At 43.0% G+C, this 23034-nt stretch overlaps 1 protein-coding gene across 7 annotated transcripts in view; it reads left to right on the top strand.

Moving 5' to 3' along the window:
- The first annotated feature begins 6076 nt into the window (after nt 1-6076).
- Nucleotides 6077-23034, top strand: part of AUTS2 (activator of transcription and developmental regulator AUTS2) — a 1117069-nt gene continuing 1100111 nt past the window's right edge. For 5 of the 7 annotated variants that reach the window (XM_087417418.1, XM_087417417.1, XM_087417415.1 and 2 more), the window contains exon 1: nt 6078-6829. In XM_087417418.1, the coding sequence (XP_087273544.1) occupies nt 6521-6829 (309 nt within the window). In that variant the 5' untranslated portion in view covers nt 6078-6520. Of the gene's footprint in view, nt 6830-8370; nt 8373-23034 lie in introns of all 7 variants that reach the window. The other 2 variants (XM_087417420.1, XM_087417414.1) reach the window with 2 other exon arrangements.

Here is a 23034-nt window from a genome sequence, read left to right as displayed (position 1 = left end):
AGAAATGTAAAATAATTACTAGGTTTTGTAAATAGGAGCTTGCAATTAGGTCTGGGATATCATTTATTATAGTCTTCATGTAATTCCAGAGAATTGATAATTTCTTCAACTAGGATGCTATGTTATCTGAATCTTATCCTTTTAGATCTATACTGCTCTTCAAATAAAAATGAAAATAAAATCAAGATTCATCATAAGTCATCTACCAAATTCAACAGAGAAACTGGTCCTCAGGGTTATAATCAGTAATAAATACGGATATCTCCCATTGGTAGCCTTAAAGAGTTATCTGAAGTTTTTTCCTACGATTATCCATCAATTTTCCCACCTGCCCATGTCACGTGAATCTTCAAGTAGAAAGCACTGCCCTGAGGAGGGATAGGAAGACTGGTTGGTTTTGCGAAAATCTAAAGCTTATTAAATTGGCCAGAACTACCTTTTTACATGATCACCATTTGGTCATCAGGTATTTTTCATTGGTTTCGTATGGCAGAGTCTGAGTAATATGGGTTGATCGATGTGTCATTCATCAGAGGCACCTGCAGAGATGATGAAAGCTTATTGTACAATATAGTGGAAAGTGGCACAACATTTAGCAAATTGAACCACACATTCCCCACCCCACCCCCGCCTTTTTTTGAACATTAAAACTGCAGTTAGAAAAACAACTTCCAATGCAGAAAAAAATTAAAACAGCAGGAGATAATTAGGGCAAAGTTATAACAATGTTATTGCTGATGGCTACCTGTCAGTTAATGTAAGCTACCACTTCTCCCCAGGAATAGTTATTATTAAAAACAACTTATGAGCGTAAAAGAAGGGATGTTAAATGTGTTAGTCTCCTTATTTGCTCCTTTGGAAATGGCATAGAGATGGATCTATTAACCACTTCAGTCTACTTTGGTCTCAGGGCAGACACACACACAAAATAACTGAAAGTTATAAACGACCAAAACATAAACCTTAGCTGCCTTGAGTTAAAAATCAATTTTTCTAATAAATTAAATTCAAATATTATATACCAGTATATAATATCAAGAAGGATGTATTAATAATTGCTTTCTTGGCAGAGTGCAAAGTGCAAGACTTAGAGGGATATAAAAATTTAGTAATTTAGAAAATATGGTACCAAAAATAGCTGTTGCTAGTGGAAAGCTCAGAGTTCAGTTCAGTCATTGAGCTATAATAGTATTCTTTGACTAGTCAAGGTTGAATGTTCAAGCTGTAGTTGGAGTATTAATCATCAATTCGAATAAAAGATTGTACAACTGGAGAAGCTCCCCTGGGTTCAGTAGTTTATTCCTGAACACAGATGTAAGTTTTTTCCTTTGCATATTCCAGAACCACTTGAGTGTTCTCCCTACTAAACAAGCAACCTCTTTTGGAATTATTTCTTTAGCTTTATCCTTTATCAACTACAATCTTTTGGCAAAGAATTCACCTAAGGTTTTGCTGATATGCATTTTGAGCTCATTCAAACTGCCCATTTCAAGTTTAAGCTTTATGTTTCATTCTACTCACTAAGAAATCTGATAAAATGCTATGCTTTATTTTGATTTACCATATAGTATTCCATTGTATATTCACACTGTACAGTAATATGTGAACAAACCATAGCTCATTTATCCATTTTACTGTTAATGAGCATTTGCATGGTGTCATTAATACATGAAAAAAATAAAGTATTATATAGGGATTGATATGTACACAAACAATACCCCCCCACACACTTATACAGAGCATTTTTAAATTTTTTGTTGAAGTATAATACACATACAGAGAAATGCATATTTCATAATAGCACACCTTGATGAATTTTCACAAACTGAACACATAAGTGCAAGCAGCATCAAGCTCAAGAAACAGAACACGATCAACTCCCCCGAGGCCCTATTTATGCCCCCTCCTAGTCATTAGCTCCCTTCAAGAGTAACCACTATCTCAACTTCAGAGAGCATCAATGAGTTTTGCCTGTTTTTGTACAATACTCTTGTGTGTCTCACTTCTTTCATTTAGCATTATATTTCTGAGAATCATATATGTTAATGCATGTAGAAGGAGATTATTCATTCTTATTGTTGTATAGTATTCCTTTATATGGATATATCACCAGTTATTTATCCATTTTACTGTCAATGAACATTCAGGTTATTTCCAGTTTGGAGGTTATTGTAAACAGTGTTTCTCTGAGCTGTTTAATACATATCTTTTAGTATACATTTGACGTTGGTACATTCCTAGGAAAGGAATTGCTTGGCCATAGGGTTTTCATACGTTTAACTTCAGTAGATATTGCCAAATAGTTTTCCAAAGTGGTTGTACTGTATACATAGCATTTGATTTCTTGAGGAATCATTCTGAGCAAGGCATTTCAGCATAACCATTAAGACAACAAGTTTTGGAGTCACTCAAATTCACCTTACCACTAAAGAGATATGCCACCTGTGCTTAACTTTCTTAAGCCTCAGTTTACTCAACTGTAAAATAGGTATAGAAGAAAGAAACCTTTCTTAAAATTTATGAGAATTAAATGAGATTATTTTAATGCAACTTAGAACAGTGCCTGGCATATAGTAAGCTTATTATATGTTGGTTATTCATCATTAGCTCTTACAACATAGACAATATGGAGAACTAGAAACACATATGGGCAATATAATCCACAAACAATTTTAATTCTCTGATGGAAGGAAACTGAAACTCTGACCCAAAAGGCATTACCAATTCCAGTGAGCATTACCCTTGGATCCTGAAAAAAATCATTTAAGTGTTATCCCAAAATGCATTTGCAAATTACTCTTGCCAGAGGCAAGGTTCTTGGATGCAGTGCATTACCATCCATTTTTTTTCCCCTACCAGACATTACTCTTTAAAGACAGGACTGCCAAGGGCTACTCCGGAAAGTCACTATTATACTTTTTATTATATTTGCCAATTTCACACCTTCTTCAACCCAACCCCCAAAGTTGTTGAAAAGTGACTGTAGTTGCAATGTTATTCCTAGTTTTCCTTGAAACTTATCAGTATCTAAGGCATCTTTCACATTTCTAAAAACCCTAAAAATGAGCTCAGATCCTCACTTCAAGTGACAAAGAACTTGCCTTTTTTTGTAGGCACGAGCTTGATAACCTCAGTGGACTTTAACAGCTGCTGGGACAGCATCCTAGAAGTTAACACAGAAGTTACACTGGACAGAGGTACTGGCTAATTGCTCCAGGGAAAGTTATCTTAGGTAGGTAATTTTGGACGGTGGCACCGTGTTCCTAATAAATTGAATCAGATCCCATATATCAGTCACTATTCTCAAGAAATAAAGCACACAATCTACTTGAAAAGATGTCATCTTTTGGGAAGGTCAGTGGTAGACCTGAAAGGGAACTTTTTGAACATTTACTGGAACCTCTTTGATTTACAGACGAGAAAACTAGTCATTCAAGAGCCTTGCCTAAGGTCAAATGGTTTGTTCCCTGGACAAGCAGGAAGCTCAAGTCTTATTTACAGTTCAGTGGTTGCTCCTCTTTGCTCTTGCGTGATGGCTCCCACGATCCTTGCATCCCGTCCTCGACTTCGATTTCACAAGGATCCAGACCTGGGTTCCAGAAATAGGGGCGCTGAAGGAGCATGACTTAAAACAAGGGAATGACAAACCATTAACTTGTCATCGCGAAGTACAAGATGGGTGAGGCTTCCCTGCTAGAACGTAAAGTCCAAGAGGGAGGACCTTCTCTGTTTTGTGTACTACTGTATTCCCAGCACCTAGAACCGTGCCTGGTACATAATAGGCCCTAAGCATCGCTAAATGAGAAATGAATCAATTAATCAATCTTGGGTATTTCAGGTTGTCATGTCTTCACTGTCTTCTCCACCACCTCCTTCCAGTAGTACTAATAAAACGTGCAGATTTAGATTCTAAAGAGGAGAAATCATGTACAAAGCGTCTAGTACAGTGCTTGGCCCACTGTGAGCAATTAAAAAATGTCAGTTTATTTTCCTTTTCTTCCTCCCCAAAATGTAGGCTGCTGGGGGTAAGGTATGATGTGCCACGGTGTTTACGTGCCTGGACAGAAAGTGAAGCGGGTGTCAAACCGGTTCGTGAGAGAGGGCTATTGGCGTTTTTCTGATCCGTGTAGATCAATTCCAGTGCTCCGAAAAACGCACAGCTACTTCACCCAAAGAGGCTGGTCGCTTTTTCTGATCGATTCTGGGCTGCAGCCGGCTCCTTAATACAACTTTTTATACGCATCAGCTACATTGCGGCGGGAGGAGGGGCAGTGATAGGTAAAGCAGGAAGACCCCGCTCCCCCCAAATAAAGGACGCTCCCTCTGCCTGGCGCCGAGTTCTGCGGGTCTAACGGGTCCTCGGACTGCGGCGATTCCGACCCCTTCAGCCCCGCCCCCTCGCCCGCCGAAGCTGAGGTTCAAGTTCGGTCTCCCGGCACACGGCCTCGCGCTGCCAAGTCCAAAGCCGCCCGCGCGCCCCAGGGGCCCCCGCTTGAAGGCGGAGGGCCCAGAGGTCATTCGGCCGCCGGGTTACTTGGCCACGGGTTATGCTACCACGTGGGGGAAAAGTTTCCAACTCCGCCCATGGCGCCTCCCAGTGCCCCCCAGTGGAGCAGAGGCCCGCGCTTTGGCACCCGCTCCCTTTTCTGTCGTCCGCAGTCGCGCCCCCCTCCCAGGGAAGCCCCCCTGTGTCCCTTCTCTGAAATCCCTCTTTGCCTCGCCGCGCAGGTCGCCCAAGGAAAATACTCTGGGGGCCTCCCGAGAAGGCGGCCCGGGCGCCTCGGACGGGCCTGGGGTGGGGGTCGACGGACAAGTGTCCCGAGAAGGGTGCTGAGGGCGCGGAGCTGGGCGCCCGGAGTAGACTGGGGACAGTGGCCCGCAGGCGTCCCCGGTGCGACTGGCGGGATCATTTCGCGGCTTCCACACCCTCGCGCGCCAACTCTGCCCGGCCGCAACCGACCCCACGCGGGCGGCCCCCTCCACACCCCGGTCCCCCTTCGCTCCCCACTCCCCGCTCCCCTCCGCCCCCAGTGCGCAGGCCCGGCCGCCCCAGCGCGCATGCCCTGGGCTCGCGAGCGCGGCCAGCCCCCTGCCTTTTGCTTTCTACACACTCTACAACTGGGGAGGGGGCGGGGGAGGAGGCAGCCCGGCCGGCCACGTGATCCAGCCGGCCGGGGCCGCGGGGGCGGGAGCGCGCGCCGAGCGAGGCGCGGGGAGGGCGGCTGCGCGTGCGCGCGCGCGCGGGCGGGCGCGGGGCTGGGCTGAGGCGGGCGGCGGCGGCGGGGGGGGGCCGGCCGCGGAGGGGGAGGAGCGGGAGCTGAGCGAGGCGGGCGGGCGGAGGATGGGGCCGTGCCCGGGCTCCCGCTGCAGCCGCCCGGGGACACGCCGTGCACCCTCCGGCTCGGGGCTCTCGCGGCGGCGGCGGCGGCAGCGTTAGCGGCGGCGGCGAGAGCGGCGTTCCCGGCGCTTTCTGGCCGCGCTTCTCCCTCGGGCTGGGCGAAGAGAAGAGGCAGCGGCGGCGGCAGGAGGCGGTGGCACACCGGTGTCTCTCCTGCTGGAGATTTCTTTCTGCTTTCCTCGTCGACTGACTCACCCCCTCCCTTTTTTGAGGAAGGGTGACCTCTTCTCTGGGACTGGAAAAAATATTTTTTTGAGGAGGGGGTGGGTGGCAGCGTCAGGGTCTGCTTCTTCTCTTCTTTCATCTCCCTCTCCTCCCCCCTCCAAGACCGAAAAGCAAACCCCACAACTGCTCCAGCATCCTCCTTCCCTTCCTCCACCTCCCTTCTCCTCCACCTCTCCCAGTTTCGCCCTCTCCCCTCGTCATTATTTCATTATTATGCTTCCCTCTCTGGGCGGTCTCGTCCCTCTCAGGTCGCTCGGAAACCGTGGCCTCCCCTGGATGCATTTCTTAAAAATTTTGGAGCCTGGGAGTGAGTTTTCTCTGAGGCGTGTGTGAGAGGCGGCGGGGGTGTTTTCCTGCGCGAGGGGCGGGTGAAGTTCATTGCCCCCACTTTCCCGCGACCTTTTCGGACCCGATTTTGCATCGGGGGGGCAGGCGTTTTCGGGGGGCGGGGGGCGCGGCGGAGAATGGCCGCGGGGAGGGCTCCCCGGAGCCTCCCAGTCTCTTGATCAAAGCATTCCGCTATTCTGATTTATTGCCTGCTTGGTGAGTTATTTTTTTTCCTCTAAAGGAGACCTGTGTGTTCAGCCATTACTTTGCTCGGCGCCGCTCACAGGAATCTCCGACCCTCGGTGCTGTGGGCAGCCCCGCACTTGGGCTCCTCGCCTCTCGCCCTCGCTCCCGTCCCTCCTCCCTCTCTCCGCCCCTTCCCCCTTTTCTTTCTCCTCTCTTTCTTCCCCTCTCTCCCTTCTTTCGGCCGCCGTCTCCCCCGCGCCCTCCTCGGGGCGGAGGGAAGCCGAGAAGGGGGAGGGAGGGGTTGGTGTCAATTTTTTTGTGTGGCCGCGGCCGGAGCCTGTGGCGGGCAGGCGGCGAGCGGGGAGACCCCGGCGCGGCAGAGCCATGGATGGCCCGACGCGGGGCCATGGACTCCGCAAAAAGCGGCGTTCGCGGTCGCAGCGAGACCGGGAGAGGCGCTCCCGGGGCGGGCTGGGGGCCGGCGCGGCCGGCGGCGGCGGGGCCGGCCGGACCCGGGCGCCCTCGCTCGCCTCGTCGTCGGGCTCCGACAAGGAAGACAATGGGAAGCCCCCGTCCTCCGCCCCGTCCCGGCCCAGACCCCCGCGGAGGAAGCGGAGAGAGTCCACCTCGGCCGAAGAGGACATCATTGATGGATTTGCCATGACCAGCTTTGTCACTTTTGAAGCGCTGGAGGTAAGGGGGACCCCCCTCCCGCCGGTTTCCCTTTATGCACGACCCCACTGGGCTGCGCCGGGCTCTGCTGCCTCCCCCGCCGCGCTCTGGTCTGTCTGTCGGTCTGTCTGGGCTGAGGTCTTATTGTTGGAGGGGAGCTGGGGGCGCGGGCAGACAGGCGGCAGGAGGGAATCGCGAAGCCGTGCCTGGTCTCCTCGTTTCCTCGTTCTCGCTCGCCTTTCCCCGGCGCCCCCTCCCCGCACCCCCTCCACAGCAGATGGGCAGAAAGAAAGGGGTTCAGGCATCACAACAATGCGCCCCCCTCCACGGATAGCTCTGCCCCTACTCCTTCCTCCTCTCCCTCCCCAATCATGGCTTCTTGGCTGGTGGAAGTCTCTTTCTGGGTTTGGGGCGCCGGTGGACGGTTCTCTCTGTGCCTTCTACAGAGCCATATGTCCATGTGTGTGTCTGTATAGTATATACATTTCCTGCGTGTCCTCGGGACCCGAGAGTGATGGGGATTTGTGGTTTCTCTGTCCTCCTCCCCTGCCTTTTTTTATTTTTTTTTTTGGTGAAGCTAGAGAAGGGGGCGTTTTCTCCTGGTTGGGAGAAAGGAGGGAGGAGGGGAGAGAAGAGAGGAAAGGATGGAATATCTTTCTGTATTCCGTATGGGGCCCTATTACAGAAAGGGTTAATTATAATATTGTCTATACACGTACATACGCACATGTGTGTGTGTACATGAGCAATTTGGTTAAAGGGCAGAAAAAGGTACACCAGGGAGGACTGGTGGGAGGAAAGAATAAAATCCTAGCTGGTATCTGAAGGGCTTGTCACCCAATTGTCCCTCTCCCTTTCCTTTTTTTGTATTTTCTTTTCTCTTCTTTTTTTCTCTCTCTGGTTGGTTTTGTGTGTGTGTGTATGTGTGTCTTTCTTTATTCTTTGGGCACCTGAAGCGTTGATTTCCAAATGCACATTTTCCTGCTAGCTAACCAGCTCCTGGGGGATGGGGTGGGAGGTAGAGGGAGACTGTCCAGGGGTCAGGCGGACACTCTCTTTACCTGAATGCGTCTGATTTGGTGCTGGGATCAGTCATTGGCCTCTCTAAATGTAACCCTCTTTTTTCCTCTCCCTACCTCCCTATCCCCACCCCCAACACACCACACACAGAAGGCTTTGAGATTCTGCAGAGTTGGTCCGCTTTCTTAAGCACAAAACCAAGATAGGAGTTGGTTTCTAGCCTTTCATGCACCTGATGTGATGGTTTGAGGTTCCTGAAGGAAACTTTTTCCTTTCCCTTTGGTTTTTTTGCTGTTATTATGGTATTTTTGCGATGTTCACATGCAAGCTTTGTTAATGACAGCTTAAATCTCACATGCAGTTAACTGTGCAGGTTTAGATTGCTGGTTATGTGTGTGTGTTTAGGTGTCGGGTTTAAATACTTTTAAAAAGGAAGCCTTCCTGTCAGTGATGTTCTTTTCTGTTTGAACTGCTTTTTGGTTGGGCTGCTGGTGGTGATGGTGGTGTATGGTGGCCAGTGATTGGGGAGGAAGGGAGGGTAGTGGTGGTGGTATTGGTGGCCATAGATTTTGATGTTAGTGATTGAATCAGTTACCCTTTGGTTCAGAACTGGTGCTTTATTGGCTAAAATGGATTTTACACAATTGTTTTGAGTGTTGAGGCTCACCACTTCTTAGGATAATCCTAACTGGGGCTTTAACGTTTGCATGGTGAGAGGGTACTGTGCAGTGTGATCTCTCTCTCTCTCTCTGTCTCTCCCGTTTTAAAATAGGAATTGAAATGGCAGCCTAGAATTTGGTTCATCATTGCTCTCAGTGGCTGGTTTAGGATGGTATTTGTAAGAGCTGGTTACAAGTGGTTCTGTTTTCTACATGATCATCCTGGGCTGCTGTGTGGCCCCTCTCAGTAAGTAAGCAAGAGGGGCCTGCAGAGTCCCATGAACATTGAAGGCCAAGTACAGATAGATATAACTTATGCAGTTGTTGTTGATTGTTTTACTTTATTAATAAGTAAATATTTGGGTTTGTGATGTATATATCTTTCCGTTTTGCTTTTGAGAGAACATGTGCCCATTCTAGTTTCTTTTGGGCATAAAAAACTTTAATTTTTAAAGAAGACTAAGTTCACAGTGTGTCGTTAATACTATTCCTTTCCTTGCTGTGATTATTTTTTCTTCTACTTTTCTAGATTCAAAACCCAGGTTACTTTGGTTAGCTGAATACCTTTGTATCTAAATATCATTTATACATCTGTGTGTGGGTATAAAAGGTCTAACTTTTAAAAAAGGTTTCTTTGGGCCGGCCCCGTGGCTTAGCGGTTAAGTGCGTGCGCTCCGATGCAGGCGGCCCGGGTTCGGATCCCGGGCGCGCACAGACGCACTGCTTCTCCGGCCATGCTGAGGCCGCGTCCCACATACAGCAACTAGAAGAATGTGCAACTATGACATACAACTATCGCCTGGGGCTTTAGGGGAAAAAATAAATAAAAATAAAACATTTTAAAAAAGGTTTCTTTAAAACTGTATAGAAAAATTTAAACATATACAAAAGTAGAGAGAACAGTGTAATAAACCCCAGTGTATCCAACACCCAAGTTCAACAACTACCAACTCCTGTCTCATCTTGTTTCGTCTGTATACCATCTACTCACGCCTCCCTCTCGGATGTAATATGAGAAATATGTAAATATTTCTGTATGTATCTCTAAATGGTAATGACTCAAAAAAAAAAAAACCCACCAAAAACCCCGTAGTACTATTATCATACCTAAATAAATTAACAACAGTTCCCTAATATCATCAAATATCCTTTCCTGTCAGTGTTCACATTTAACAGGCCCAACTTTTGTAGGAAAGCTGTAAATAAACTTTTCAGATTAAAAACACAGTGGGGAATAAAAATCATCATGTATGTCCAGTTTTTTGGGAAAAGGTAGATCTGTTTGCTGTACATTTGTGTCAAGGCTGGATGGTCAAACCTATGTGTGTGTTGATCATTAAAATAAAACCTCTGGTGTCCCACTGTATTCAGTTTGGAAGATTTACTGAACTACCACCAAGAATGTGAGGGCTTATTAGGAAACAAGCAACTAAACTATGAACTTGGACAGAAATGTATGTTACAGGAGTACTTTTAAATGTTAAGAATTATCACAGATGCTAAGAGTTATCCTAAATATGTACTGTGTTTTTGTGCCTTGGTTTAGAATGAAAACAGTTGTCACCACGTATCCTCAAGGCTACTGCTAGTATGATGTTGTGATAAGAAACCAGAAATGTTGGCTTGCACAGCTAAGCTTGAAGCTTATGCGGGTTCACAGCTGGCTAACTGTGGAGTAGTGTACTTTAGGTGTTAAAGGGCACGTTATTTGACTTTATGATTTTGTCCTGAGTAGCTGATTTTGACTTCTCTTTTAAAAAAGAGGTTCCTAACTCATAATGAAATGTGCTGATATAAATTGTTCCAGTCCAACTATGGTTTTCCTAATAGCTGGAGTAAAATTAAGAAACTTGCCTAATGAGAACCTGCATTTGTATGTTGATTATTTTTTAGCTATTGTTGGATACTTATTTAAGATGATGAAAGCTTTGGAGGTAGTTTGAGAAGTCTCACACTTTGTAGGCAGTAAAACTGGCTGAGGTAGTTTCGTATTCTGCAGGGACACTTGTCTTGAGTAATTGTGCCCTGAAGTTCAAGTATGCGATTGTGAAGGGTCTCATGATGGAAGATAAGAGGGTAGGTGAGGAGGCTAAAGTTGAATGTGGTGTTCTTTTCATTATGCATCTGAGAAGTGGAATTACCATTTGGATATGGTATTGTTTATTTGGATATTCTTTGAATGACAGATTGTGAATGAATATCCCCAGACATCATGCCTTGTTTTTTTTTTTAAAGTGGCTTCTAGCAAAAAAAGTATAATGGAAATGTTGGGGTTCTGGGACTGACAGTGTACCCTGGATGTGCCAGATAATATTGCCTTTCTGTTCTTATTTGGGTTTCTTTCTGTGTTGTCTCGATTAGGAAGCCATGTGAGCACCATGGCTGAAAATTTGACTTTGCGAATCCAGTATTTTTCCCCTCACTCTTCTGTTGTGTACTGAGTTCTTACAGCAGCCTCCTTTTATACAACTGACCAAGGGAACCAAAGGTGAAATTGGTGGGATTAGCAGGCAGGACACCAGTTGGAGCTTTGCATGCTTGTGAAAATGAAGGAAGACTCGTTTCTGGTGTGTAGAGGATCAAACCAAGACTTTCATGTGGTCTTCATTTCCTAGCTCTGTTTCAGGGCTTACCTACACATCAGTAGCGTAAATAGGCTATACAGAATTTGATGTACTTACAACATGCCATGTTAATAGGCTCTAATAATTTATTATGGTCTAATCTCACTTATTCAGTTGTTTAAAAAACATTAATCATGTTCCTTGTATTAGTCAACAAATATTTATGAAGTGCTTGGTATGTGCAAGGCACTAGAAAGAGTACAAAGAAACCTAAAATATATGCCGCATCTTGAAAGAGTGTGCAGTTTAGTTGATAAATTAAGTCCAGTGCCTATAAAATGATTTTGAAACAGGCACCTAATTGCCTGATACCAACTAAGTGCAATAGGCTTTCAGAGAAGGGGTAGTGCGATAGGCTGATGTGTTTGAGAAAGCTTCCTGGAGAAGATGGGGCCTAGAAGGTTGAAGTGATTTGGATAGATAGGGAAGGATTTGGAGATGGGAGGAGCATTCTGAGAAGAGGGAATAGTGAAGAAGGCACAGAAACATGACACAAGAGTGAGAAAATGCTATTCATTAGGACTTGGGGGCAAGGAAATGCTGGTAGAAATGAGTGCAAAATTGTGTAAGTAAAGAGTGCTTGTGAGGGAGTCAGAAGACCAATGGAGACCCACATTCCAGGCTTGGCCATCCTAACTAGTTGAGTGACCTTGGGAAGTCACTCTCTAAAAGCAACATTTTCTTCATCCTTTAGTTGAGAGGTTTAGAGTAGCAGTTTTAGAGCCAGGCTTTAGGTACCCAAGCTGGAAGGATACATAGCTGTATTGGATGTTCATAGGTTGTGTTCCAGACCAAAAAAATGTGATCTACCCTCATATAGTTTTGAAACTTTATGGGCTAGACAAAATTAAACAGGTGACTTGTTCTGCCAGGATTGAAAATCTTTTATTGTGTGAATGCAAGTGTTGAATATCAAAGGAGGCAACGTGATGTACCTTATTTCCTAAATTTATTTGACCACAGGGCACTTTTATTCTTGGCATTGTAATCTGTAATCTATAATCCAGTATGGAAACTGCTGGAAAAGATCTCAAAGGTCCCTTCCAGGTCTGGGTACTTGGTGATCTCTGAGTCTGGGGTGAGTGGGCTGATGATAGACGACTTGGAAAACCAGGCATAGAAGTTTGAAGTTGGAGTGGAGGCTGCTGCTTAAGTGGGAGTGGCAAAGGGAGTGAGAGATGTAAATAGTGATAATTAGTCCACTTCTCCTCCTGCTCCCTTTTCCTGCCTGGTGTCAGCCCTTTCATTGATTGTTAGCAACCCCACCATGAGGTGAGTGTTGGTGAGTGATTCTCATTAATAGCTCTTAGAGTGTGATAGCAGCCCATTCTGATGCCACCAAGCTGTCCTCCAGCCAATGTTATATCCTCTCTTCGTCCCTTCTGGTTTCATGTATTGCTGCTTTTTAGCAAGCTGAGAAAGAAGGTTAGTTGAGCACGGAGGTTGACACTGATGTTAAAGGTTTCAAATTATCTGCGTTTTGCTCGCTTCTGTATGAAGTGCTAGTTTAAGTAAGGTCAGAACCTTCTTCTGCTGTTACAGTCTGGGAAAGCTGTGGAGCTACGTTTCTGTTGCATTTTTCACTTTCTGTCTTGGGAAGTTTGGGATGGGACTGCAGAGTAAATGGGTCAGTTCCAGCATTTCACTTCTGAAAGTGTGCATGGCTTTAGGATCTGAGGCGTTCCTAAGTGGTGAGAAGTTTGCAGAAAAGGGAGAGTGTGAATAATGTGCTTGGTTATGAGTTCAAGTATTTTACTGGACTTACTGAATTTCAGTATTTTACTGTAAAAGGCAGAGCATCACTTTAGGAGTATTTATATGAGATGAGGTAGAAGATTGTGGTAAGATGATTCCATGTGGCTTGTGTTAGCTGTTGAGATTAACTACTTCAGATCTTTTTTGGAAGTAGACAGGATATAAATGAATCAGTAAATTTAAAAAAATGAATTGCAAAGTTAATGATTAGCCTTTGATCCTTTCCGAGAGTGTTGTTCTCTAGTGTTGTTTCACTGTTGAAAATGGGTTAAAAAAAACCCAGAGCATTCAACATGAATGATTGAAGGAGCATTGAGGGTGATAAAGAGATTCTGAGACTTCTATACGACAGTTCTATGTATTGTCAAAAATAAATGGTGATTATTTAGTTTGAGAGAATGTTAGGATTAGAAATAGAGTCCCCCAACTGAGAAAATAATAATTGAGGCCAGCTGTTAAGGAATAGTTCAGGTCCCATTAGCTACAAGATTTGGAAGCCTTTGGACAGAAGGTCTATAGCACTTCTTGATGGAGGGTGTGTGTGTGTGTACATGTCCCCACATGCAGAGGGTGGAGGATAGTGGGATAGTGGCTTTATATTTTATTTTACTCCTGTGCTGTGCTGAGTCTAATACACTAAATATAGCCTAACTTTGTAAAAATACCTCATGCTGTTTTTTTTTCTCCTCAAGAAACAACACTTTTTTCAGAGTTAGGATTAAACCCAATATTCTGTATATATAGTAAAAAGAACTTGGTACTTGGATAGCAGCTATTCATTTGGGAAAGTTCTGAAAAAATTCAGGTAGATTTGAAAACTCTCAGATAATTGAAATTTGGAAGAGCAAGATGGTAATGAATTTAGTAAAACCCGAGACAAGAGAGGATCAAAAACCATTTAGGGACATTGTTAGCTAGGTCACAACTGTTTTTCTTATATAATCTGTACCTGTTCCATGAATAGATGAATGCAGATTTTTTTTTTCCTAGAAGAGGGGTGTAGAATTTAAGGCTAGTGAGATGCTAAGTTTGTACTTGGTTCTTTCAAATCTGAGCTGTGTTCTTCCTTCATTTCTTCTAACAAGCCCGTAGGGTAGGGGGTGTGCAGTCAGTACGTATCATTGTAAGATCACAAAGAATAGGTCTTCTTTATGCCATTAGTAACTGAGGAGGGGAGGAGTGGGTTTCACATAGTCTGGCTTCCTTAGGAAGAGACTAGGCAGGCACAGACTTCTGTGTCTCAGTCCTCCTCAGGTCTCTGATTCCATGCTTTGCAAGGGGACTTGTAGCCTTAAATCATGTGTATTGCTGTCTTCTTTGAAGGTGTTTATTCCACATATTAGTGTATATGCCAGTCTCATCTTAGGGTCCAGTAGATTCCCCACCTACCCACTGCATGCCAGCCTCCCTCATTCCTTCCTTCTCTCCCAACTTCCCTCCCTTCTTCCCTCCTCTTTTCCTTTACTGAGGTAGAGCTCTCCAAAATTATGAATGCAATTAATAAAAGATAATGGGTTTAGGAAGTTGTGGGTGGAATTTGGAATCTTTAAAATCCCAAACTTCCATTATTTGAACTTTGATAGTCTATTTGAGGGATTCTGATGTTAGCACTTTGAGAGTAAATCACTTGCCACAGTTTTCTGGGCTGTTACATCTCATAATTCGGATTTCTCATTCATATCCGAATTCTAGTTAGAATTTGAACAAACACCACAAATTACCAACTACATACAAAATATGTTTTTAAAGACTGTACTGTCATTTTGGCTTGCCATTATAACTGATGGTGCTATATACCTCCTTGGTATCTTCAGAGCCCTGGAAAACCCAAGTGCAGTAAAATGGAGTCACAACAGGAGAAGGGAAAAGCCCACAGTTTGTAAGTAATGGAAAATGGCTAACGCAGGTTGGGATTCACTTTTGGCAGAAAGCCTTCAAATTGCAGGTACTGTGTGATTGCTGTTAACCGAGGCATTTTGAAATGACCTGGGCTCGATACAGAACACAGCCTCTGAAGACAAGTTGTGACTCTTGGTTATGTGCTGAAATCTGATACTTTCAGAGTGCAGCGAAATTCTGAATCTGGGACAGGGTTCAAGTCAATGCTAGGTCAAGTTGTGATGATGCCTGAAGGATGTCGTTTTCCATGTTGTCCCCACACCTGTCCTCTGCTGCAGCCACAGCACCAACCTACAGACCTCATTTTAGGTTTCTGCAAAGTTTCTGATGGCAATGATATTTTAGAGCTTGAAAAGAGGAATTCAGAAAGTTTAGTATTGCAGTTATCCCTCAATAGTTATACTGAAGTAGACTTTTTTTGTTTGCTAGAGTCTCTTTGCAGTTACCGTTGCTGGGTAAAGGTTGTTCAGTGAATAGATTTCTGTAGTTAAAAACTAAAGTAAGAAAAAGAAAAAAACTAAGAGAATGAATATGTAGATGAAACAATAGTTGAGCATTAGATTATCACTTGTTTTCCAGCCACATACTAGAAATTCCAGTGTTCACCCATTTTCTCTGTACATGTTCTGTCGGAAAAAATAACGAAGGTCCTGGATTTGTGCTTTTCTAAGAAATGATTTTATATAATTCAAGTAAAATTATACTTTCACTGGGGCAAAAGGGGACATAAGTGTTTGGTATTGTGTATTCCTCATTTGTTGTGGTGATCAGTTTGATTATTTGTGAAAATTACAGTTTTGATATCAATGTGCAGAGCCTACGGCTTTAAGAGATGTTATTCTAAAGTTAGGACCTCAACTTTTTCAGAGCAGTCTTTTGAGGGGCCATTTCACTCCAGCCATTGTTGGCTGATGTACTTCTAAGCCCTGAGTGGCATTAAAGGCACAGATGTTGTCTTTAGTGATGTGTAGTTCTACCTCTCGTTTTGCAAATGAAAACACAGCCAAGAGGAGTTAATTGACCTGCTCAAGATCACACTGAGAGTTAGAGGCTCTCACTGTTATCCAGTGAAAGTAGGAGGCTGCTTCTCCTCAGTACTTGTATTCTAAGGTTGGGAGCGTTGGAAGGAGGTTTTTAAAAAACAAAAATAATACTACAAGTGAGGATGAGCACCTATGATTGTAAAGCTTCTCATTTTTTCCTAAGAAAATTTCTGATTATTACTCAGTATCAAGAACCTTTTAAAAGCAGTCTAGTTTCCCCCAGTGTATCATTGGCCTTTCTCTGTAGGTTCATAAGTCTTTTTTAACACCACCCATCACTCCCCATAATGAGGATGTAAAAGAAAAAATAAATATTACGGTGATGATAGGAGAGTTTTTCATCATTGAGTGTCCAGTGGAAAGATAAAATAATTATTTGGATATAAGATGACCTTAATATGGCCTGTTTAAAATTTTAACATAATTTTTTTTGTTAAAACATTTTCTTCAGCCTGGCAATCCAGAGAAACTCAGAGCAATTTAATAACGTTGGTAGCAGAACGTTTGAAACAAGTGAACTTTGGAGAATGGTTGAGTTGAAGACTCAACCAGACTTTTCTTTTGAAGAAGAAAGACTCAAAATATTAAATCCACATGACGTGTTGGCTACGGCATCTTGCCTGTTTATTGCTGAACCAGAAAATTTATAACAACTGTTTGTCATGTGTATATATTTATAGCCATTCATATAATGAAAAGAAGTTTTCATGAGATTGTAATAACATATCAAGATGGATGTAATTAAAACAGAAGCAGATTGACACCCTGAATTAAATGCAAACCATAAACCAGTATACCTGAGCATTGTGCTTTACATATTTGCTGCAGGGGGCAGTCAGCCAAATATGCAAATAAAAAGACATTGATGAATTTCCCTGGGTGTGTATATGGTTGCATAGAACTCAACTATTTTATTAATCTTTTATCAAGCATTGTTTAGATTTGTAGCAGCAATGGAATGTATTAATTTGGCAGACCAAATAGCTTAGGACCAGAAGGTAGAAATAACAAGGGGAAGACATGATTGATATACTGTCCTATAAATAACACATGCAACTGACAAAGGGGCTGAGTAATCTTTAGATCTGTGCTCGATGTCGTTAATGGAGTTGTTAAACCAGGATGTTTGAGTTGAACTTCAATCATAGAGGCTGCCTCCCATTTAAAATGCAGGCCTATCTCTGGTTGCACTCTGGGCTGATATGTTGACAAAATTGGTGTAAATCGAATTTTTGTAAATTGGATCAGATGCACCAGGGGAATCTTCCTATGAAAAATATGAGTCCTTTTAAAAAAATTTTTTTGTGTATGTGAAGTACAGTACTCCTCTCTGCAGGGAAGCTGGGATTTTGGTAGAGTGGGTCTCTTTAAATGGGCATTGCTTTCCCTGAGACACTTTTCTGCATGTGTTCCCTGTGTTCCTGGAAGAAAGTGACTGTGAGATTTGCATTTTCTGTTCAGGTTTCATACCTCGCTTGGTTGGTGCTTCCAGGAATAATTGGTGGTGATTTGAATAAGCCCGCATCATTCAGATTTCAGAGGTTGGTTTTCAAGTGCGTGCTAAGGAGGGCTTTCGGCTATGAATATTGAACATGATTTCCATATCTGTTCCGTTGGGGAGTCCAGGAATGTCATAACCACTTCAGAGTCATGATTGTACAGAGACACTCTAGCTATAATTTTTCTATATGACAGTTCAGTTTTAAAATTGTAAAGATGCCAAATGCAGGGCTGTATTGTTATTAGGGAAGTCAGTGACATCTGTTATATCTTGTTAACCAGGGGAGGAAAATGCTTTAATCAAAACATCTAATTATGCCCTCTCAGCTGATGAAAGATCCCTTGCTAAATTTTTGGAATTGGCCTTAATGGAAGAAGCTGGCCTCTACAGGAACTGTGAAGTAAATTTATTCTTTTTATTTTGAAAAATTCTCATCGTTAACCGTGATGACACGAGTGTTTTAATTTTATCAGATTGCTCTTATACTGTGTGTTGAAAATAGATGTTTTCAGAAGTTGTCTAAGCCAGCGTGAAGTTTTTGTTTTTGTCCTCCCTCTCACCCCCATAGCATATGAGGCCCCAGAGGGAGTTTGTATTTCCAGATGTGAGCCTAGGAGGATGTGTGGTGGCTGAGAGCCACCTGGGGAGGGAGCAAATGATAATTACAGGTGAGAGGCAGGGGGATAATTCAGCCTGTGTGTTGGGAGATGTGATTTCACACTTGAATGTTGAAACCTGCTGTGTTAGACAGTTGTGTTGTTTTAAAATTAGTTTTATTAGTCTAATATAGAAATGGACCAGATTGTTCCAGGTCACCTTCAGGTGAAGGACTATGACTGTTTTTAAATATTGAAGTATAATATGATTCCAGAAATATTTTGTGTGTTTAAAGTAGTTTTACATAATATCTGAAAGTATCAAAAACTGTGTTTAACTCAGCATATCTACACTGCTTCTAGCCCCCTTGATCACTTTTTAAAAATTGTTAAATATTTTGGCAATGTGGCTTTCTACTTCAAATCATTCAGACTTCAAAACCTATCCAGTAAAGCTATCTTTTTATCTATATTTCACCCCAGAATTAATTTTATCTGCAGTTGTTCTGTTTCCAGAATCACGGATGATGGTGATGATGATAATAATAATAATAAATTTATTGATAGTCTTAATGCTGGGAAATGGATTAGGTCAGAGAAATGCTTTATTTCTTAGCTTTGAGAATATTTCATCTTTCTGAGATGATTTTCCCTTGGATTGAGATCGTGAGGCCAGCCTCAAGGAGTTTTTGTAGTGTTGACCATGACACAGTATACTCTGTGTTTTATTTGGGATCTGGTGGGAAGTTCAAGGGCTGTTAATTTTTTCTTGGTCTGTTATATGCTGTGTAATAGCTTATTGTGTGTCACTTGGGAGTATGACTAGAACCTTGGAAAAGAGAGAGCCTGAGTTTTCTTCCACTGTTTCTAATGTATTGTTTTATTTCCCTCTGTTCTCTACCTTTAGCTTCTGTACTCTCTCAACATATGTCCTTTTTAGGATATTTGAGGCTCTCAGAATTGCTGCGTCCTTTACTCAGTAATCCATGCATAGTAGGTACTCAGTCAGTGCTTATTTACAGTTGACCTATTTCTACAAAAACTCCATGAAAAGAAATTTTTGAAAAGGGAGCTGCTATTTACTGAGTACTTACTCTGCGCCAGGCACTGTGCTCAGAATTTCTTTCGTTGTCTTATTAGAGCTACCCCTTGAAAAAAATGAATGATATCCCTGTTTTACTGTTAAAGAAACTGAAGCTCAGAGAGATTAACTCAATTTGCCCAAGGTCAGTCAATACAAGAGAGGCAGGAAATGCAGCAGTTTCTGGCTGACCCGAAAGCTTGTGCTCCTCACTCCTCTCTACTCTTCTTTTTAATACAGATTGATTTTGTGTGAGTCCCACATGGGTCTCTGGTAGACCACATTTGTTCCTTGTTGCTGCTGAACATTGTCTTGGTTACAAAGGATTTTCTAAGCATAATAATAGGATTTAGGGAGGGGAGAGTACCTCACCATCTTTCTTTATGTATTTTTTTTTTAAAGCTAGAGCTTACAGTAGGTGGCTGCCACTCATACAGTACATCTGTAGCATATTTGTTATTTTTTTTTTCCTTCCCCTCTCTGTCCTTTTCCCCTTTTTCCCCCTGTGTTACAATCTGACCTTTTCCCAGGTCACATTGCTCAGGTAGATTTTAAGCCTTTGCCAGAGGCAAGGGTTCAGGCTCATAATATCGAGGGTTCCTGTGTGCCCTTTACTAAACCCTTTCGAATACTTAGCTCACTGATTTCTTAAACCAGCCACCTGGAACAGAGTAAAATTGGACAAGGGACTGGCACCCTTTCAACAGGTCACTGGGTATAAGCTTATTTTCTACTATAGTTTCATAAGTATTTTGTCTTGTCTGGTTTTAAAACTATTCTAGAAAGTGGCACTTCTCTTGGCACTCTATTCCACAATAAAACAGACCTTATTGCTAGCACTAGTGTTTTTTGTTTTTTTTTTTTAACTAATAGGTACTGCATTCTTCCTGGTGTAAGCCCATACTAAATAGTTTTTTGCTTTTCTTGGTATCTATATTTTGAAGATGCCTGATGACAAATAGTCTATTATTTCCTCTGTCATTGTTTTCTTTCATTATTCTAAGCACATTTGCAAATTGTTCTCCCCCATTCTCCACTCCACCCTCTAGAAGTTTGTTTATTCTACAAAGAGTATGCTAATGTTAGCTTTGCTTCTTATGGAAATCCCAACTGTGATTAGAGTACTGTGCATTCTTGAGGGGCCTCCCCCTCGGCTCCTCTGGGCCAAGTCTTCTAGGACTTCAGGATTCAGACCTGGCTGATGACCATCCCTTGGGGAGTAGTAAAACACAAACACATTCACACACTGACACACACACTCAGAATACCCTCACTGGGCATGAGGTTTCAAAAGATTTCTAGGTGATTATGAAGATCAGTTAAGTTACACACTTCTTTGAAAAGCCTCTCTCTTTCTGAGGAGAGGTGACAGTTTCTTCTTGAGACCATCATGCTGTGAGACGTGCATTCTTGCCCCTCTCTCTTCAGCTATTTCAATGAGCAGTTATACTTTTGCACATCCACAATGGAAATATAGTAGATTTCAGTTTTTAACTGAGTTTGTGATTGTAGAGGAGACCCAAGTCAAAGCATGTCCTTTGAAATTGAACTACAACTATAAAAATCAAATGTAATAGGAACCATACCTTTAAGTCCAGGATTTTAGAAGTTATCAATTTAGAAGTTATCATATCAAATTCAAGTTATACTTGAATTTTATATGTTTGTGAAATATGAGTTCTATGTTACCTCTAGGGCCTGTCTCAGATTGTAAACACTTAGGTAGAAACTGTGTATTTTAACTTTTCCTTTTGTTGTTCCTTGCCCCTCTGGTGGTTTGTAATACCCCTGTTGTGATGTTTTCGATTAAGGAAACAGTGTGAAGATGGACTGGCAGAGATGGGTGTCAGTTTTGCTTCAGGGCAGTGGGTACCCTCTGTTTATTGTTTACAGATGAACATTACTTAGCATTCTTGTTGTAGATTTCTACATCTGCTGCCCATATTTCATCTGTACTCTTATGTCATTTAGTATGGTGTACCTGGGATTAAGGACAGAGAAATATGTATGCTCAGGCTGATTTGGAAATTACACTGTTGAAATACAGCCCATATGGCCATTGTAAAATGGTTAGTACTGCATATAATTGCCTTCCCAATGATGTGCTTTGTCATTACTTCCATCTTCCAAGAAGCACTCCTGTAGCATGTTGACAGCAATGGCGTCATTAGAAAACATATGGACATGCAAAGGCATTAAATTGTCTTTAGTTTAAGGATTAGATTACAGTGTTAGAGGATGGGTCATCACACTTTCAATCGATAACTTGCTTAGTTCGGCATTGCTAGACAGGATGATAAAGATTTGCAACGGTCCTATTTACTTGTTTGCTGAGTATTTTTCATATCTTTTCTATGAAATTGTGTATAAGACCTCGTCACAGTCTTGTAGCCAGTTGGCTTCTCTGGGGTGTTTCTTATAACTGTTCATGCCTTGTACAGAGTTCTTCTTTAGGATACTCCTTCAACTTCTGTTTTCCTGAATGTAAGCCCAAAGCAGGCTAAGCCAGGACGTCATTTAGATGCAAAAAGAGACTTAGTAGTAGAGTCAGGAAGCTACCAGGTGGGTACCATGTTGCCCAGATTTATATCCTCCGTTGTATAGCATCTGTCTCCACATGGGTCCTGAGTCCACCATCCTTCTTCCTTACCTCATTAGAAGCAGTGATATTCTTGCAGCCTAGAGGCTCAATGGTAGGTACTAGAGGCCCAGGGCATGGAAAGAGACACCTCACACCCCCTGCCCCGTGGAGTTGGATTTTTCTTTTTGCCATCCAGACACGCATACTATTTGGTTGTAGATATATATATCAGAGATGCAACAGTTCTGGGACATGGTATGCTTCAAATTTTCAGGGCCCTTTATGCAGCTGCCAGTGAATAGTAAGTGAAATCACAGAATGGAAAGTCATTCATCGAATTTAACGTTTCTCTTTGGAGTCTAACAGAAGTAACATGGACTTGGAAACTTTCTGAGCAGTAAGTGTCTTTGGAGATCATTTGGGCAGTGGTGTTTTGGGTACCTCAGGGGACACGAGTCAGCTGAGGGGAGGCTCTGACCTCATTTAACAAGAGCAACAAAAAGGTATCAGGATTCTTTTGTTTATTTTTTCATTCAAAAAATATTTATCAGTAGCTTCTCTGTGCCAGCCAGGCACTGTTCTTGGCACAGGGGATGCTGTAGTGAATAAGAGAAGTAGATATCTGGCCTCATGGAGTTTATATTCTAGCAAGGGTGGGGGACATACTGTAAATAATACACAAATACATAATATGTTTGGTGGTGACAGGTTTTGTTTGTTTTAAGCAGGGTAAGGATATGATAGTGAGAATCTAGTATGTGTATGCATATGTGCAATTTTATAGAGGATGGTTTAGGTGACGCCTCTCTGAGGAGGTGATATTTGAGGGGAAACCTGAAGGAAGTAAGGGAGCAAGAAACGTGGATAGCCAGGGACAGAGCATTCAAGGAGAGGGAAGAGCAAGTGTGAAGGCTCTGAGGAGGGAGTGGCTTGGTGTGTGACTAACTGTAGGAGGCCATGGTGGCTAGAATGGAGTGAGTGAGGAGGAGAGGGGCAGAGTTGGAGGAGGGGCCCCTAGGAGCTTTGACTTTTAAACACTAGTGACTTGAGAACCTTAAGAACAGCTGAAAACAACAGTCTAAAGCCCTCATTTCCCAACCGAAAAAGACTCTTTTTTTTTTTTTTTGTGAGGAAGATCAGCCCTTTGCTCTAACATCTGCCAATCCTCCTCTTTTTTTGCTGAGGAAGACTGGCCCTGGGCTAACATCCGTGCCCACTTCCTCTACTTTATATGGGACGCCGCCACAGCATGGCTTGCCAACTGGTGTGTCGGTACGCGCCCAGGATCCAAACTGGCGAACTCCGGGCTGCCGCAGCGGAGCACGCCCACTTAACCGCTTGCGCCACCGGGCCGGCCCCCTGAAAAAGACTTTGAACTTCTCCGAGATCACCCAGCTGGTATTAAAGCAAGATCCAGAACTCACATGTTGTATTCCTTTATGGGAGCTTCTTATTGTACCTCGATGC

The sequence above is a fragment of the Ceratotherium simum genome, chromosome 26 (genome assembly GCF_057802395.1).
Source record: "Ceratotherium simum simum isolate JZ-2026a chromosome 26, ASM5780239v1, whole genome shotgun sequence".
Lineage (NCBI taxonomy): Eukaryota > Metazoa > Chordata > Mammalia > Perissodactyla > Rhinocerotidae > Ceratotherium > Ceratotherium simum.
The sequence above is the reverse complement of the archived record's forward strand: the minus strand, read 5'-3'. Positions and strand labels throughout refer to the sequence as shown.